Raw genomic sequence first — 13835 nt, 5'->3', positions numbered from 1 at the left:
ATTATTATTATTATTTATCAGTAATTATAAAAAAATAAAGACTCAGATATAATTATATTTACATAAAATTAATAATTAAAACTGTTAAATAATTTAATAAATTTAATAATATTTAATTATTAATTTGATATAAATAATTTTTACGCTATAAAATATTAAATTTGTAATAATTGGATGATCCAATCATCTCAATGTTGGCAACACCATCATGTGAGGATATTATGACGAGAGTATTCACCTACAAATAAATAGATTCGGCTTTCTTAATTATTATTATTTTTTAAATAAAAAAGAGAGGGAGAGGAGAGAGAAAGGGATAGTGAGAGGGCCAGATGGGAGTTAGTTTAACAAGAAGAGAGAGAAAGAAGAAAAAGGAGGCAGCATCCAAGTTTGACTCATGACTCATATCAGCTAATGATCCCATATAATAAGAGAAGGAAGGAAGGAAGGGTTGTTGGGCAACACCATCGAACTACCCACTCAACTGAATCAAGCATTGCATTTGCACAATAATCCCCAATTTGGAGTCGCCCATAATTGAATTGAATTGAATTGAATAGAGAGAGAAAGGAGGTGGTAGCTACGAACTACTCCTACTGATACTTACTTAGAGAGAGAAAGAAGGTGTGGGTTTGGGTGGCTGGCAGGGGCAGGTTCCACGTGCTACCTTCATTCAAGAGACCCACCAAAGTCTCAACCCAATACCAAACCTAACTCCCTTAAACCACCTTCTTCTTCTTCTTCTTCTTCTTTCTATTTCTATTTCTCTTTCTCTTCTGCATGATCATCTCTTCTCTTCCCTTAATCACTTCTCACCCTCCCAAATGCTTCCCTAACTCCCACCAATTTTCGTTATTACCAAACTCCACAACGCAAAAATTCCTCATTTCTTAACCCACACACTCCCATCACTGAGGTCTGTCCTCTCTCTCATCCATTTCTTCATTTTCTTTTAGTCTGTTTGAGTTTCATTACTTGATTTCTTTCTGTGTGATGATTTTTTTTTCTCTCCTCCCACTCAAAGCTCGACCCTTGAGCTGAATTCTGATTTCTTTATGAAGAAAAGGAACAAGCTTTTAAGTTTTATGCCCCTATTTTATGCAGTTTGTTAAGCCGATAAAGTAATTGGCTCTTTTCCTTAGGTGGTTGGTTCACACTTTGTTTTTTGTGGTATTTCAAATTGCATGTTCTTGGTGGGTTAATTGATTAGAAAAAGGTGGGTCTGTTATCGTTGGATGATTGCTTCCTTTTATTCTCTTTTTATTGCAATTGAGAGCTTTGTTTGGCTGCTTATATCTTGCAGAGAAAGTTGCTGTATAATGAACGGTTTTGTAATAGAATTTTTTCACGTTTGGAATTATTTACTAAATGAGTTCACCACATCATTCACAGTACTAATGCTTGCAAAATTGAAGTTTCTAACTGAGTCCAAATATGGTTGACCAAACAGAACCTTTCAAATTTCCAACCCAATTTCGTTAACTTGGTCTAAACTTAGCATGGGCTTTCTATTGCTAATCATATGCTTTATATTGAGTTTCTCAGACTTTATTCGCTATGCACTTTACACTGTGTCATCCAATTAGATGCTTGCATTTGTATAACTTTTTGAGATAATGGATGCATGTGGTAATTGAGATGAGATATATGTGTAATACCTTTTTAGTTTTTACACTCAGGTCATTATAAGTAAATCCAGTTTCTTATATAGAATAAGTTACATAAGGACTTGTAAAAAAATTTACCTGTATTCTATTTGTGATCAAACACTATCAATTGATAAAAAAAAGTGTAATTTATAAATGAGTTCAAATTTTCAATTTTCTTCAGCTTCTGGTAATCTAGTTTCTACTGTGCAGCACATAGGACTTAAATAGAAGGAGAACGAGAATGGCTGGTGTTGGGCGTGGAAATGGATACACAAATGGTGTGGTACCTAACAGGCACCCTGCTACAATATCTGAAGTAGATGAATACTGCAATGCACTTGGGGGAACAAGGCCAATTCATAGTATATTAATTGCAAACAATGGAATGGCCGCAGTCAAGTTTATACGCAGTGTGAGGAGCTGGGCTTATGAGACGTTTGGTACGGAGAAGGCTATCTTGTTGGTTGCCATGGCTACTCCAGAGGACATGAGAATCAATGCAGAACATATCAGAATAGCCGATCAATTTGTCGAAGTACCTGGTGGGACCAATAACAATAACTATGCCAATGTGCAGCTTATTGTAGAGGTGTGTGAAGTTTATTTCACAAGATTTTGTTCTTCAAAAGTAATTACTGAAGCAGATTTTGCTATGGAAAGTTGAAGATTTCAAATGTTGTCAAGAAGAAACTATGATTTTGAATCTCCCCACATGAATCTAGACATGAAATTGTACATTGGGTATGTTTGGTTCAAGCTGAAATGGGATGAAAATTTTCATTGATGAGCTACATTTCATCCATGAAAGCTTTCATCTCACTTTCACTCTCTAACAAAACATACCCTTAATGAAAATATTTGTTGCATACTTTATTTATTTCTGTTGTGTACTTGTCTACAGTCACTGCAACTTGTTCTTGCAGTAATGATATTTTTAGCTTATGTGATATAATTCTAATGTCTGCTGACTGGTATGCGATATATATTTCAGATGGCTGAGATAACTCGGGTTGATGCTGTGTGGCCAGGTTGGGGTCATGCATCAGAAAATCCTGAGCTTCCAGATGCGTTAAAAGCAAAAGGAATTGTATTTCTTGGACCTCCAGCTGTATCTATGGCAGCACTGGGAGACAAAATTGGTTCATCATTGATTGCTCAAGCAGCAGAAGTGCCAACCCTTCCATGGAGTGGTTCTCATGTAAATTTCATTCCCCAGTGATCGTGCCTTTATTCTGTCCCGAGTGCTCAATTTATGAGTTTAAATTTTCTTCTTATAGGTGAAAATTCCTCCCGATAGTTGCTTGGTTACTATTCCTGATGAAATTTACCGGGAAGCATGTGTTTATACAACAGAAGAAGCAATTGCCAGTTGTCAAGTTGTCGGTTACCCTGCAATGATCAAAGCATCTTGGGGTGGTGGTGGTAAAGGCATAAGAAAGGTTTGCTTCTTGTGTGATCAGTAGAGGCATTTTGGAGATCATATAAGATTTTTACAGTTATTCAGTTAATCTTGCAAGCTGATTTTTGTTCTGGGAGTATATGAAATATTTGCTTAAAGAAAATTGGATAAATACCCTTTTGAGGAACTTTGTCGTAACCTTACTTTTGTGTTCTTTTTCTGGCAAAGTTTAGAAAGTAATCATCACAAGGATATTTCAGGTTCATAATGATGATGAGGTAAGGGCATTGTTCAAGCAAGTCCAAGGTGAAGTTCCGGGCTCACCTATATTTATAATGAAGGTTGCCTCCCAGGTTAGACAAGCCGCTGAACTATAATTTGTTTGATCATGATTTTTGGATTCTTGATCATATTCTGATGGTATAATTTCTTTTTTCCAAATAGAGCCGACATCTAGAAGTCCAGTTACTTTGTGATCAGTATGGAAATGTTGCAGCTTTGCATAGCCGTGATTGCAGTGTTCAAAGGAGGCACCAAAAGGTTTGGAAGTTTCATGTTTTCACATAAAATTGCTGGGTGAAATGAATCTAACAAATGACCTAATCACATTTCTGTAACAGATTATTGAAGAGGGTCCCATTACTGTAGCTCCTCCACAAACGGTGAAACAACTAGAACAGGCAGCTAGAAGGTTGGCTAAATCTGTAAATTATGTTGGGGCTGCTACTGTTGAGTATCTTTTCAGTATGGAAACTGGCGAGTACTACTTTTTGGAATTGAACCCTCGACTACAGGTCTTGTACTTAAACCTTCATTTTGGTCCGCGCTCTTATGACTTGATTAATACTCCTTTTGACTTTTGATTATGATGACATATTGTACCTTTATGATTATGCTTGAAACTTCGCACTAACAGCCATTTGAGCTTAGCTATTTACTCTTTGAAAATGCTTCTGTATGTTTTTATAGTTTATGAATGTATGCAATACTTGAAGTCATTTCTTCCTAATTTTCTTATCCTTTATATGTTCATTTTAGTTTTCCCTTATATATTTAATATTGACTGATTGTTTTGCATTTGATATGCATATAGGTTGAGCACCCTGTTACTGAGTGGATAGCGGAGATAAATCTGCCAGCAGCACAAGTTGCAATTGGGATGGGTATCCCTCTTTGGCAACTTCCTGGTACAACTTCAGATAACTTACTATTTCTTTCATTTTCTTCTTGATTGCCCAATTGCTTGAGGGTTGATTTCTGTTTTCTTCTATGCGTCTCATTTTACAGAAATAAGACGTTTCTATGGGGTGGAACATGGTGGGGGGAATGATGCTTGGAGGAAAACATCAGCTTTGGCTACCCCTTTTGATTTTGACAAAGCACAATCCACAAAGCCAAAAGGTCACTGTGTGGCTGTGCGAGTGACAAGTGAGGACCCTGATGATGGTTTCAAGCCTACAAGTGGGAAAGTGCAGGTTAACTACTACATCCAGTGGCAATCTTATCCCTTGCTTTGTGAATTTGATATTGTGTACTGAGTTAAAATATTTGTGCAGGAGCTTAGCTTTAAAAGCAAGCCAAATGTGTGGGCATACTTCTCTGTTAAGGTAAATCTTCTACTTCTTCACATTCAGCTGTTCATTTGATGTTGAGGTACTGACTGAATTTTGTTGAATTATATGCTTGCAGTCTGGAGGAGGAATACACGAGTTTTCAGATTCTCAGTTTGGTAAGTAATATCTGTTAGTTAAATAATAATAGTAAAGAATAATCTTGACCTTCATTTGTCCAAGATACCAATTATGAACTTGAGTTTGTAAATTGATACATGGTGAATGGTGAATTTCTAACTTCAGTGTATCAATTTTCTATAAGATGCTTTCTTTCATTTTTGTTCATGTATTTACTATCACCTTGTCTTTTAATTTCTAATGTCTTGTTCTTCACCTCAGGGCATGTTTTTGCTTTTGGAGAATCTAGGGCTTTAGCTATAGCAAATATGGTTCTAGGGCTAAAGGAGATTCAAATTCGTGGAGAGATTCGTACCAATGTTGATTATACCATTGATCTTCTGAATGTAAGTTACTCTCTCATGATGACAATGTATAAGAACTAAGAAAATTTTGAGCGCACACAAGTGACACTGGTACATGGTTTCACAGGCTTCAGACTACAGAGACAACAAAATTCACACGGGATGGCTGGACAGTAGAATTGCGATGAGGGTTAGAGCAGAGAGGCCTCCCTGGTATCTTTCTGTTGTTGGAGGGGCCCTCTATGTAAGAAAGTTTTCTTTTCACTTATATATTTCAGTGAGTTCTTGTTAGTTACATATAGTGAAATTTATGATGTGATTTTTCCAATTAATGCAGAAAGCTTCTGCAAGCAGTGCAGCTCTGGTATCAGACTATGTTGGCTATCTGGAAAAGGGACAAATCCCTCCCAAGGTATTGTTTCTAAATGGGAGAAATGAATAGTTCATAGCTCTAGCTCCTTTCTTAGTAATATCAATACTAATTTGAGTTTATAACTACGCCAGCATATATCTCTTGTGCATTCTCAAGTGTCCTTGAACATTGAAGGAAGCAAATACACGGTATGTATTGTTATAGTTGTCCATTTGATGGACATCCTCTGTAGTTTCCTTTTATTCTACCAGAGATCGTGGTCAATTTTGTAATTCCCAAATTGTAAACAATTACTAGATTGACATGGTACGAGGAGGGTCTGGAAGTTATAGATTGAGAATGAATCAATCCGAAGTAGAAGCTGAGATACATACTTTACGTGATGGAGGTTTGCTGATGCAGGCAAGTATTGTTCTCTGAACTGAAGTGTATCTTTTTATTCATTCTGCACATCATAAACTTCAATTTGCATGATGCATCTATAATTTCTGTATATCTTGGGGTTGCATGTTGTACAAAACTTTATCATCAATTTAGTCAATGTCAGTGTTTAATGCTTGACATCACTATAAGTAATTGGTCCTTTCTATATATATTGGATGTTGAAGCTATTAACTGGTAGTTCCTACTTATATACAGTTGGATGGAAACAGTCATGTTATATATGCAGAGGAAGAAGCTGCTGGAACGCGCCTTCTAATTGATGGAAGGACTTGCTTGCTTCAGGTATATGACTTGTTTTGGCTGTCGAAGTTCTATCCTTTTCCCCCCTACTGTGAGGCGCGTCTCAAAAACATTTATTTTGGCAGAATGATCATGATCCATCGAAGTTAGTTGCAGAGACACCATGCAAGCTTATGAGGTATTTGGTTGTAGATGACAGCCATATTGATGCTGACACACCTTATGCTGAAGTTGAAGTCATGAAGATGTGCATGCCACTTCTTTCACCTGCTTCTGGGGTTATTCATTTCAAAATGTCTGAAGGTCAACCGATGCAGGTACATGGTGCACCACATTGAACGTTTAATTGCAAAAATTGAAAGACGGGTTTAAAAAAACACTATCTTTTGTAGGCTGGTGAACTAATAGCAAGGCTTGATCTAGATGATCCTTCAGCAGTAAGAAAGGCAGAACCCTTCAATGGAAAATTCCCAGTCCTGGGCCCACCCACTGCAACTTCTGATAAAGTTCATCAGAAATGTGCTGCAAGCTTAAGTGCTGCACAGATGATTCTTGCTGGTTATGAGCACAATATTGATGAGGTGGGTAAATTTTTACAGTGAGTTGTTTAATATTGAAATTTGACTCTTTTCACAGGTTGTCATAATCTCTTCGCCATCGACAGGAAATTTTTTACCCTTATTATTCTTAGACTTGTATATGCATGTCTAGTTAATGAATCTGACTTCTATCTCAGGTTGTGCAAAGTTTGCTCAATTGCCTTGATAGTCCTGAATTACCTTTCCTTCAATGGCAAGAGTGCTTTGCAGTTCTAGCAAACCGTCTTCCCAAAGATCTGAAAAATGAGGTAAAGTGAAACCCTGGTGGCTTTTCCTTCTGATATTTACTTCTAGACAGTGACCTGAGCTGGCCTTGCCTTTGTGGTTTGTCAGTTGGAATCGAAATATAAGGAGTACGAGAGGATTTCAAGCTTCCAAGTTGTTGATTTCCCTGCCAAACTTTTGAAGGGAATTCTTGAAGTGAGTTCCTGTCATCAAATTCCTCATTTTGATAAACTTCCTTTGGATGTGAATTCATGATGTGTATTTTAAACTGCAGGCTCATTTGTCCTCATGTCCCAACAAAGAAAAAGGGGCTCAAGAAAGGCTGATTGAACCTCTGTTGAGTCTTGTGAAGTCCTATGAGGGTGGAAGAGAGAGCCATGCTCGTAAAATTGTCCAATCCCTTTTTGAAGAGTATCTTTTTGTTGAAGAACTATTTAGTGATAATATACAGGTTAGTATGATGATTTCAATCGTTATGCAGGTATTGTATTTGTAAAACAATCTGTTAGTTTTGTGCCTTATCCTAGTAAGGGCTAGAGTGAGGCTTCTTTTTCTGTGTGATATTAGAACTTAAAAACATATGTCATTTGTTGTTTCTCCACCCTATTACTTCTAATTTTTACACTCACAATTGATCATTTTAATTTTTTCTGTTATCTATATCAAATGTTTACTTATCTTGTGGTGTTGTGGATAAACTCCCCTTTGGTAACTTCATTTTCCCTGCTTGTTCCTACAAGAGGCTTATAATACAAAAAACTAAATTAGAACAAACCAAGCAGCTCTTCTAAAATTAAAGATGTCTTATCTATCATTTAATTTTTTAGAATATTAATAACCTTTACCCGTTTACCTGATGTCTAGGCTGATGTAATTGAACGTCTCCGTCTTCAATATAAGAAAGATCTGTTGAAGATTGTGGATATAGTTCTCTCACATCAGGTATAAACTTTTACTCAGCTTGAGAGTTTTGCTTCCTTCAAGTCATGTTACATTATTATGTAACTATATTACTAACTACATTCATTGGTTTCAGGGTATCAAGAGCAAAAATAAGCTGATACTACGACTAATGGATAAACTGGTTTACCCAAATCCTGCTGCCTACAGGGATCAATTAATCCGCTTCTCTCAACTCAACCATACTAACTATTCTCAGGTTGGACATTACCCTTGGATATTCTGCTCAAGCTGAAAAACAAAGTTCTATGTTCTTCATCTTGTTTCATTTTCAGATGTCATTGTTTCTTCTCCAGGGAAGATTTGTGAATATAAATTATCGGCTTACTGCCCCGTATTGAGGAATCAGGATGATACTTTTATCTTCTTTGGATCTTTTTTAGCAGATTCCTTATGTGTAATTATCTTGATGCAGTTGGCCCTAAAGGCAAGTCAATTGCTGGAACAAACTAAATTGAGTGAACTTCGATCCAACATTGCTAGAAGTCTTTCTGAGTTAGAGATGTTCACTGAGGATGGTGAAAATATTGATACTCCCAAGAGGAAAAGCGCTATTAATGACCGAATGGAGGACCTTGTTAGTGCTCCTTTGGCAGTTGAAGATGCTTTGGTGGGTTTATTTGATCACAGTGATCACACCCTTCAAAGAAGGGTTGTGGAAACTTATATACGCAGACTCTACCAGGTATTTCAGCTTTTCTATCGCTATTTGATCCTTTCATTGTTTTCTTGCTTGTTAATCTTTTGTTCTAGGTGAGGGTAGAAGGAGGTTATCATATGCTTTTCTAATTTTTAATATCTGCTGTCAGCCGTATCTTGTCAAAGGGAGTGTCAGAATGCAGTGGCACAGATCTGGTCTTATTGCTTCATGGGAGTTCTTAGAAGAGTACATTGAAAGGAAGAGTGGGGTTGAAGACCAAATGTCAGATAAAACGCTGGTGGAGAAACACACTGAGAAAAAATGGGGCGTAATGGTTGTAATTAAATCTCTTCACTTTTTGCCTGCAATTATCACTGCTGCGTTAAAGGAAGCAACCAACAATCTTCATGAAGCAGTTTCAAGTGCTGCTGGTGAACCAGTTAAGCATGGTAATATGATGCATGTTGCATTAGTGGGCATCAACAACCAGATGAGTTTACTGCAAGACAGGTACTGTTACAGTAACTCCTTATATATGTTGAATTGTTGATGCAGCAATTAGGCACTATTAATCTCTCTCTCTCTCCTTTATATAGATCAACTATTAGTATCCTTTTCGTTAAAGTTCCTATTAGGACCTACAATATCTTCTTGACAAGTTACTTTTTTGTGCTTTGTAGTGGTGACGAGGATCAGGCTCAAGAAAGAATCAATAAGTTGGCGAAAATACTAAAAGAAGAGGAAGTAGGCTCCACTATACGAGGTACTGGTGTTGGAGTAATTAGCTGTATCATACAGAGGGATGAAGGGCGTACCCCGATGAGGCACTCCTTTCACTGGTCAGCAGAAAAGCTCTATTATCAGGAGGAACCTCTGTTGCGTCATTTGGAACCACCGCTATCCATTTATCTTGAATTGGTTAGTTATTTCATGGCTAAAGTCCCTTATCTACCCTAGAAGGTAGAAAAGAAACAATTTCCACTTCTATGCTTGATCATTAACTCAACATTTTTGTTCCTTTAGGACAAACTTAAAGGCTATGAGAACATACGGTATACTCCTTCTCGAGATCGTCAATGGCATCTGTACACTGTTATGGACCAAAAGCCTCAACCTGTTCAAAGAATGTTTCTTCGAACACTTTTAAGACAGCCAACCACAAATGAAGGATTCTCTTCGTATCAAAGGACGGATGCAGAAACACCTAGTACCGAATTGGCTATGTCCTTCACTTCAAGGAGCATTTTTAGGTCCTTGATGGCTGCAATGGAGGAGTTGGAACTTAATTCACACAATGCCACTATCAGACCTGAACACGCTCATATGTACCTCTATATTATACGCGAGCAGGAAATAAATGATCTTGTGCCTTATCCCAAGTAATTATGGCTGCATACTTGTCTGTTTAGATTCTTAACATACGATAAATAAGTTTTTGTCTGTCTTACACTTGGATGTTAATTCCAGGAGAGTTGACATAGATGCGGGCCAAGAAGAAACAACAGTTGAGGCAACCTTGGAAGAACTAGCACATGAAATCCATTCATCGGTTGGTGTAAGAATGCATAGATTAGGAGTTGTAGTTTGGGAAGTCAAGCTCTGGATGGCAGCCTGTGCACAGGCAAATGGCGCATGGAGGATTGTTGTAAACAATGTGACAGGTCATACATGCACTGTACATGTAAGTCCTAGTTTAAAAGGAAAGCTTTCCTGCATAGCACAAAATTTCCCTGTGACAAGAAAACTAAGTATCGGCTTCCGTATTAACATCATTAATCGAAACTTCTTGGGTAAACCTTGTACCTACAAACCAGAAGACGGTTCTGTTAATAATGAAAAAGGAGTATCCTCCATATATTTGATAAGAGATACACTAGTCAGCTTATAATTGTTAATTTCATAGTCCATATCCTTTTATTAGTTTTTAGAATAATGAAGCATGTGATAGATAGAATTCATGTACCAGCAGTTCATCATTGAGTGTCTGGGAATCTGCAGCAAGAACATATTTTATAGATAAAGCTCTTTGGGTAGGGAAAATAGTTAGAACTCAGAAGCATGACCCTCTTTAATGTTGTAATCGTTTTTTCTTTTATTTATTTATTTAATGTCTTAAATATTCTTAGTATCAATATGGAAGTGACCAACCATTAGTGAATTAAATTTGTGACCTCAATTTCACTCTTCTGCTTGGACTGGTTACCAATAAATTCTCTTTCTTGGCTATTTCTGCATTGAAGGGATAGTAAATGAAGATTATTAGTATATTGACTTGATTGCCAATTTACTTATTTGCAGATATACCGAGAAATGGAAGATACCAATACCCATAGAGTGGTATACAGTTCAATCACCGTAAAGGGTCCACTGCATGGTGTACCTGTGAATGAAACTTATCAACCTTTGGGAGTTATTGATCGAAAACGTCTATCAGCAAGAAAGAACAGTACCACTTTTTGCTATGATTTCCCCCTGGTAAGTGCTATTTAATGGATAACAGTTGAAATATGGGACTGCTCCTTTTAATGACTAGATCAAGAAGCAAATCAAATTATATTTGCTGAGGATAAATGCTTCGTGCAGGCATTTGAAACAGCCTTGGAACAGTCGTGGGCAATCCAACAGCCGGGATTTCGAAGACCAAAAGATAAAAATCTGTTAAAGGTAACAGAGCTTAGATTTGCTGACAAAGAGGGTAGTTGGGGTACTCCTCTTGTTCCTGTGGAGCATTCTGCTGGACTCAATGATGTTGGCATGGTAGCTTGGTTTATGGACATGTGTACCCCCGAATTCCCATCCGGAAGGACAATATTGGTTGTAGCAAATGATGTGACATTCAAGGCTGGTTCTTTTGGCCCTAGAGAGGATGCATTCTTCCGTGCAGTTACTGATCTTGCATGTGCAAAAAAACTGCCTTTAATTTATTTAGCAGCAAATTCTGGTGCCCGTTTAGGTGTTGCCGAGGAAGTCAAAGCCTGTTTTAAAGTTGGTTGGTCTGAGGAGTCCAACCCTGAGCATGGTTTTCAGTATGTATATTTAACACCTGAGGATTTTGCTCGGATTGGATCATCTGTGATTGCACACGAGCTAAAGCTTGAAAGCGGTGAAACCAGATGGATAATAGATACCATTGTTGGGAAAGAGGATGGCCTGGGGGTTGAAAACTTGAGTGGTAGTGGAGCCATTGCTGGTTCCTACTCAAGGGCATACAAGGAAACTTTCACATTAACATATGTGACTGGTAGGACTGTTGGAATAGGGGCTTATCTTGCTAGGCTTGGAATGAGATGCATACAGAGGCTTGATCAGCCTATAATTCTTACTGGTTTCTCAGCACTAAACAAACTTCTTGGTCGGGAGGTATACAGCTCTCACATGCAACTTGGTGGACCTAAAATCATGGCTACTAATGGAGTTGTACATCTTACAGTTTCAGATGACCTTGAAGGTGTTTCTGCTATTTTGAAGTGGCTTAGCTACATTCCTTCTCATGTAGGTGGCTCACTTCCCATCGTAAAGCCCCTTGACCCTCCTGAAAGACCAGTGGAGTACTTACCAGAAAATTCTTGTGATCCTCGTGCTGCTATTTCTGGAACTTTGGATGGTAATGGAAGATGGCTCGGTGGAATTTTTGACAAGGACAGCTTCGTGGAGACACTAGAAGGATGGGCAAGGACAGTCGTTACAGGAAGGGCAAAGCTTGGAGGAATCCCTGTGGGGATTGTTGCTGTAGAAACACAGACAGTGATGCAAATAATACCTGCTGATCCGGGCCAGCTTGATTCCCATGAGAGAGTTGTTCCTCAGGCTGGCCAAGTGTGGTTCCCTGATTCTGCTACTAAAACAGCCCAAGCAATAATGGATTTCAACAGAGAAGAGCTCCCACTTTTCATTCTAGCAAACTGGAGAGGCTTCTCTGGTGGTCAGAGGGACCTTTTCGAAGGAATTCTCCAGGCTGGTTCGACAATTGTGGAGAACCTTAGAACATACAAGCAGCCCATTTTTGTATACATCCCAATGATGGGTGAACTCCGTGGTGGAGCATGGGTTGTCGTTGACAGTCGGATCAATTCCGACCACATTGAAATGTATGCCGACAGAACAGCTAAAGGAAATGTCCTTGAACCAGAAGGGATGATTGAGATTAAGTTTAGAACAAGGGAATTGTTGGAGTGCATGGGTAGACTTGATCAGAAGTTGATAACTCTGAAGGCAAAACTTCAGGAGGCTAAGGACAAGAGGGACACCGAGTCCTTTGAATCTCTACAGCAGCAGATTAAATCTCGCGAAAAACAGCTTTTGCCTCTGTATACCCAGATAGCTACCAAATTTGCTGAACTTCATGATACTTCCTTAAGAATGGCTGCTAAGGGGGTAATAAGACAAGTTCTGGACTGGGGTAACTCGCGCGCCGTCTTCTACCGGAGACTGTACAGGAGAATTGGTGAGCAGTCACTTATCAACAATGTGAGAGAAGCTGCTGGTGACCATTTGTCACATGTTTCCGCCATGGACTTGGTCAAAAACTGGTATTTGAGTTCCAACATTGCCAAAGGTAGAAAAGATGCTTGGCTGGACGATGAAGCCTTCTTCAGTTGGAAGGAAAATCCATCGAATTATGAGGATAAACTGAAGGAATTGCGTGCACAGAAAGTGTTGCTTCAATTGACAAACATTGGTGACTCGGTTCTAGATTTGCAAGCTCTGCCTCAAGGACTTGCTGCTCTTTTAAGCAAGGTAAAACACTTCAAAAGAATTCTTGTTTCCTTAACTGTTAATTATCACCATCATTCATTTAATTATTATTATTTTTATTTAAGAGTTGAAACGTTTATATGACATGTAATTATAAAATGTGATGCAGTTGGAGCCATCGAGTCGGGTGAAGTTGGCGGAGGAACTTCGAAAAGTACTTGGTTAGAACTTAGAAGTTAGAAGGCAAGCATACCTGTAATCGTAGTTTCACTGTTTAGTGTTTACTACGTTGATAGTCGCATATATGTATCCATTTTATTAGTGCAATCCGTTGGCTATGTTGTATCATCCCTTGCTTCAAAGTGTATATGAGAGATGTTGATAGCTTTGTAATTTTAGTCTGGGAATGGATCACAACCAGCACCACCAGATTCCTTCTATTTATTTGCTGGTTAATTCATCCATGTCATGTATCTCAATAAATTTGTAATAATTTGTAACATTTATTATTATCAACATCATTATTTATTATTATTCTTGAATAAGAAAAGTTTTGGTCAAATTTATATTAGCATG

The 13835-nt window shown here is 38.0% G+C and overlaps 1 protein-coding gene across 2 annotated transcripts; it reads left to right on the top strand.

The window, feature by feature from the left end:
- The first annotated feature begins 251 nt into the window (after positions 1-251).
- On the top strand, positions 252-13821 carry LOC112706148 (acetyl-CoA carboxylase 1). Of its 2 annotated transcripts, none has more exons than XM_025757299.3 (32): positions 252-916; positions 1860-2238; positions 2641-2847; positions 2927-3088; positions 3309-3401; positions 3493-3588; positions 3669-3842; positions 4142-4235; positions 4336-4523; positions 4605-4655; positions 4738-4777; positions 5001-5125; positions 5211-5327; positions 5421-5495; positions 5588-5644; positions 5754-5858; positions 6096-6182; positions 6266-6457; positions 6533-6721; positions 6877-6987; positions 7073-7159; positions 7239-7415; positions 7829-7906; positions 8001-8123; positions 8340-8609; positions 8734-9074; positions 9245-9482; positions 9588-9943; positions 10032-10245; positions 10863-11039; positions 11148-13301; positions 13429-13821. In XM_025757299.3, exons 2-32 carry the CDS (start codon positions 1891-1893, stop codon positions 13483-13485), a joined length of 6783 nt encoding a protein of 2260 aa, XP_025613084.1. In that variant the 5' UTR covers positions 252-916; positions 1860-1890; the 3' UTR covers positions 13486-13821. The 2 variants fall into 2 exon arrangements, with proteins under 2 accessions (XP_025613084.1, XP_072056803.1); XM_072200702.1 differs by having other exon boundaries at positions 454-1216.
- The last annotated feature ends 14 nt before the right edge of the window (positions 13822-13835 follow it).

This window comes from Arachis hypogaea, chromosome 8 (assembly GCF_003086295.3).
Source record: "Arachis hypogaea cultivar Tifrunner chromosome 8, arahy.Tifrunner.gnm2.J5K5, whole genome shotgun sequence".
NCBI classification, from domain to species: Eukaryota; Viridiplantae; Streptophyta; class Magnoliopsida; order Fabales; family Fabaceae; genus Arachis; species Arachis hypogaea.
This window is presented reverse-complemented; position numbering and strand designations above follow the sequence as displayed.